Source organism: Acanthisitta chloris, unplaced genomic scaffold (genome assembly GCF_000695815.1).
Source record: "Acanthisitta chloris isolate BGI_N310 unplaced genomic scaffold, ASM69581v1 scaffold15299, whole genome shotgun sequence".
NCBI classification, from domain to species: domain Eukaryota; kingdom Metazoa; phylum Chordata; class Aves; order Passeriformes; family Acanthisittidae; genus Acanthisitta; species Acanthisitta chloris.
The window spans coordinates 1,409-6,012 of NW_008689892.1; the positions used below are offsets into that span (position 1 = coordinate 1,409).

The 4,604-nt window shown below is 51.7% G+C and overlaps 1 protein-coding gene across 1 annotated transcript; it reads right to left on the bottom strand.

Moving 5' to 3' along the window:
• Positions 1–3,029: 3,029 nt before the first annotated feature.
• On the bottom strand, positions 3,030–4,600 carry LOC103808804 (potassium voltage-gated channel subfamily A member 3-like). The gene is given in 2 exon segments (XM_009081608.1): positions 3,030–4,468; positions 4,471–4,600. Coding segments are annotated over 2 exon segments (1,569 nt in total).
• Positions 4,601–4,604: the final 4 nt, after the last annotated feature.

The following is a 4,604-nucleotide window of genomic DNA, read 5'->3' on the forward strand; positions in this document are numbered from 1 at the left end:
TTTAGGTTAGATATATGGAAGGAATTCTCCCCTGTGAGGGTGCTAAGGCACTGGGATGGATTTCCAGGAGCAGCTGTGGCTGTTCCATCCCTGGGAGAGTTCCAGGACAGGTTGGATGGGGCTTGGAGCAACCTGGGCTGGTGGGAGGTGTCCCTGCCCATGGCAGAGGGTGGAACAAGATGAGCTTTAAGGTCCCTTCCAACCCAACCCATTCCTACTGGAGCCCAACTGCCTTTTACCCCTGTTGATGAAGCATTTCCTTTGCCTCCTCTCCCACACAACATCTTTTATTGTCAAGAAAAATCCCTTTGAAATGATTCTGCCCCTGCAAAACCAGGCAGGAAGGAGTGAGATAAACAAGCCAACAACCTGCAATGTCTCTGCTTATTTTAGATGTCAGAGAAACCGAAAATTGCTGTGTGCTGTTTCCAGGAGAACATGTGGTTTCCGTACCCTGTGCATCTGCCACAGGGGAAACACAGCCACAAAACTCATCTGCAAACTCTCCTGGGTGAGATATTTCCACTGCTTAGAAACTCCAGCCTTCCTTTTAGGAATAGACATGTGGGAAAGCTTTAAGGACAATGAAATTTCAGAGCAATAAAAGGTAATAACAATCAAAAAAAGGAGAGGTTGTAGGGAGAAATGGCATTTCAGACCATTGGCATCTGGGGAAAAGGCACATTTAAGGGTTTCACAGTTAGCCCAGTAAGGAATCCCAATTAGCCCAGCCAAGGGATCTCAGGGTTGTTATTTCCTGTGATGTAATCCTGTCATCCCCCTAAAAAAGAACATCTGTTAGACCCTCAGCTGATGAAAACTACAGGAACTCCAGTCAAGCCACCACAGACCTGAGGCCAAGGAGCTGCTCTGGTGTTTCTCTGGGATTTATTAACTGGGGCCAAGGGAGAGTGGCACAAACTGTCCAAATCCTTGGAAATCTGGGTAAAATCCCAGCTCAACTCTGATTTTAGCATGGGTAGAGTCTCTCATGACAAACCTCCTTCACCACACCTTTGGGAAAAGTGTCACTCACTGAGGTTGGGGCCAAACCTCTCCTTGCTTGGAGGAGGTATTTAACAGCATTCCTGTTCCTAGGATACCTCCAAGGAATTTGGCTTTATTTAACCCAAAATCCAGGAAAACAGAGCAGAGCCAGAGCCAAGGCACACGAGGCTGAGCACCAGGAGCTGCCTTCAGTCTGCAGGGGCTGGATAGGAGCATTAAACCATTGGAAATCACCTTTCCAGCATGGAATGGGAGCAATCCAGCTGCAGAGCAGCAGCAGGTTCTCCTCCCATCCCAGCACTAAAAAAAAGCAAAGTGAAAAGCAAATAAAAGCAGAATCGCTCCAGGCTGTGATCCCACTTTATCTAACATGGATAAAAATACCCCAGAGCAGCAGGATAGGCTGGAAAATAAAAGGAAGCAGTGGAAAGCTTGGGGGTTTATCCCCCAAAAAAGCAACATTACTTCATGCCACTATTGAACTCCACTCCGTGCAAAGCTCACCTGATCCCATCAGATGTCCTGTGGCCCCTGGAGCACATGGAAAGATGAAGTTGGTGGTTTTCCCTGGTGGGATTTTTGGTTAGTTTTCAATCCTGCTCTTTCCTGTCCCCCTTTGTTTTCCAGCTGAGCTCCCTGCTCAGTGCCTCTTCCCACCGACTTTGGGCTCAGGGTGGTTGTCAGCGGAGCAGGATGAACTTCCATCCCCAAATTTCACAGCCAAGGTGTGAGCTCCTCAGCAAGGGACAGTGGATTTGAGGGGGTTATTGCCTGGGGGTGCTTTACTCGGCACAGGGAGCTGTGGCAGGATGTGACCCGGGCAGGGAGGACCAGCACCAGGCACAGCCGTGATGTCCTGCGGGATGGCAAGGCTGGAACCATCTGGAAAGGGCTTTTTTTTTTTTTTTTCAGGGAAGAGCGAGGACCAAGGGGGATGGGAGAAGAAGGGATGCCATGACAACCTTTGGGGGTTTCCCAGGAAACCAGGGTCGCTATGGCAACTGCATCACTCGGCTCGGAATTAGTGACTTCCGCCGAAGGAGTGTTCGCCGAGCTAAACTCCTGGCGCTGAGCGGCGGCTTCGCTCCCAAAACGCCTTGTGAAAGAGGAGGAAATATCCCTTTGTTTCCAGCTGGGTGGTTTGGAGGCTTCCCAGCCGCAGATCCAGCATCGCTCCCTGTGCCCCGGTGGCTCCCGCATCCATTCCATTCCGCCTTTCTCCTCCCTTTTTTCCCCCCTTACACTGACCATGGATTGGGCATGGGATGAAATCATTCCAGCAGGGGCTAAGGGAAGGGAATGAAGTCTGAAAAACGAAGGGGTTGGGGTGGGTTTTTTTCTCTTTAAATCATCCTTGACTCAAGTCTCTGAGCAGATTTAGCATTTCATCAATGATCTAATGGGGAGCTAAAAGGGATCTGTGATGTGTCTAACACATCATGTTTCAATATCAAACATCATTTAACGATGTGGTAAAAGAGACTCCGCGAAATGAAACGGTCGTTTCCTCCCCACGCCCTGTCACTGCTCTCTGCTACGTTTTCCTCCTTCCCCCACCCAAACCAGGGCTGGTAATCCAACAAGTGAATTGATGGCATGGAAAGGAAACCGGCTACACTCTGCCCGGAGGGAAAAGGGCTGGAAAATTCAGGAGCAAAGCAAGAGGTTCCCTCAACCCCCCCAAAAAAGCAAAGCAGCTCTGCAACACGTTGCAGAACAAACACCTGTGAGTGTGGTTTGTCTTCATCTTCCTTCTCTTTCCCCTTTAGCTGTTCTCTTCTCCAGAGCTTTAGAAATCCTTTGATTTGGGGGCTCTTTAGGAAGGAAGGAGCTTAAAAAAATCAAGGTATCAAAACGAGGGCACACACAGACCGACGATGGTGCATGTTCCACACAACACCGACACACAGTCACTTTGCATCATTATTGGTATTATTGTTATTGGTTTACCAAATCCTCACATTTTGTTGCTGTTTTTTTGGGGGGTGTTTTTTGGGGTTGGTTTTTTGTTTTTTGTTTTTTTAGACATCTGTAAAGATCTTTTTGCTGTTCACACAGTTGGGATTGTTTGTGGTTGTGCAGTTGGCTGCTTTGAAGGCAGCCTGTTTGAATGCACTGTGGTTGATTCCTCCTTCCTCGATCACCATGTACTCAGACTTGCTGAGGGTGGAATTGCTGCGAGCTTTCTTCATCTCCTCGCTGGATGAGAGGTGCTGGCAGCTCCCAACGTGCATGTACTGGGCTTGTTCCTCACCTTCTGTCTCCCGGTGGTAGAAGTAGTTGAAATTGGAGACTATCACAGGCACAGGGAGGGCAATGGTCAACACCCCAGCGATGGCACAGAGAGACCCCACAATCTTGCCCCCAATGGTGATGGGGTGCATGTCCCCATAGCCCACTGTGGTCATGGTCACCACAGCCCACCAGAAGGCATCGGGGATGCTGCTGAAACCTGAACTGGGGTCATCAGCTTCAGCGAAGTAGACGGCGCTGGAGAAGAGGATGACGCCGATGAAGAGGAAGAAGATGAGCAAACCCAGCTCCCTCATGCTGGCCTTGAGGGTCTGCCCCAAGATCTGCAGCCCCTTGGAGTGCCTGGAGAGCTTGAAGATCCTGAAGACCCTGACGAGGCGGATGACTCTGAGGATGGCCAAGGACATGGCTTGCTGGCCGTTGCCTTGCCTCTCAGCCAGCTCTGTGCCTAAGGTGATGAAGTAGGGAATGATGGCCACAATGTCAATGATGTTCATGATGTTCTTGGAGAAAGTGGCCTTGCTGGGGCAGGCAAAGAAGCGAACCAGCAGCTCAAAGGAGAACCAGATGATGCACAAAGTCTCCACCACAAAGAAAGGGTCGGTGAAGGACGACACCATGGAAGCAGCCGAGGACGAGGAGTTGGTGTAGACATCAGCTGGGAGAGGTCCACCCCCCATCCCAAAGGTCACCCCAGTTCCCTCATAATCGTGGTCATCCCTGAATTCCGGCAGAGTCTCCAGACAGAAGATGACAATAGAGATAAGGATAACCAGCACGGAGACGATGGCGATGCCTCGTGCCGGCCCAGAGCTCTCGGGGTACTCAAAGAGGAGCCACACTTGGCGCTGAAACTCCTTATCGGGGAGCGGTCGCTGCTCCTCACGGATAAACCCCTCATCCTCCCGAAACTTCTCCATGGCCTCCTCCCCCAGCTGGTAGAAACGAATCTCCTCGGTGAAGATGTCGATGGGGACGTTGACGGGACGCCGGATTCTCCCCCCAGACTGGTAGTAGTAGAGGATGGCGTCGAAGCTCGGTCGGTTGCGGTCGAAGAAGTACTCGTTGCGCAGGGGGTCAAAGTATCTCATCCTCTTCCTGGGGTCCCCCAGCAGCGTTTCGGGGAACTGTGCCAGGGTCTTGAGCTGCGTCTCAAACCTCAGGCCGGAGATGTTGATGACCACCCTCTCGCAGCACTCGTTCCCCCGGGGGGTCCCCCGGGGGGGACGGCGGCGCCGCTCGCGGGGTGGTCGTAGCGCTCCCCCCCGAGCAGCGCCGGAGGCTGTTGGGCTTCTTCCAGCAAAGGGTCTCCACCGCCGCCGCCTCCCACCACGGTCATGCTG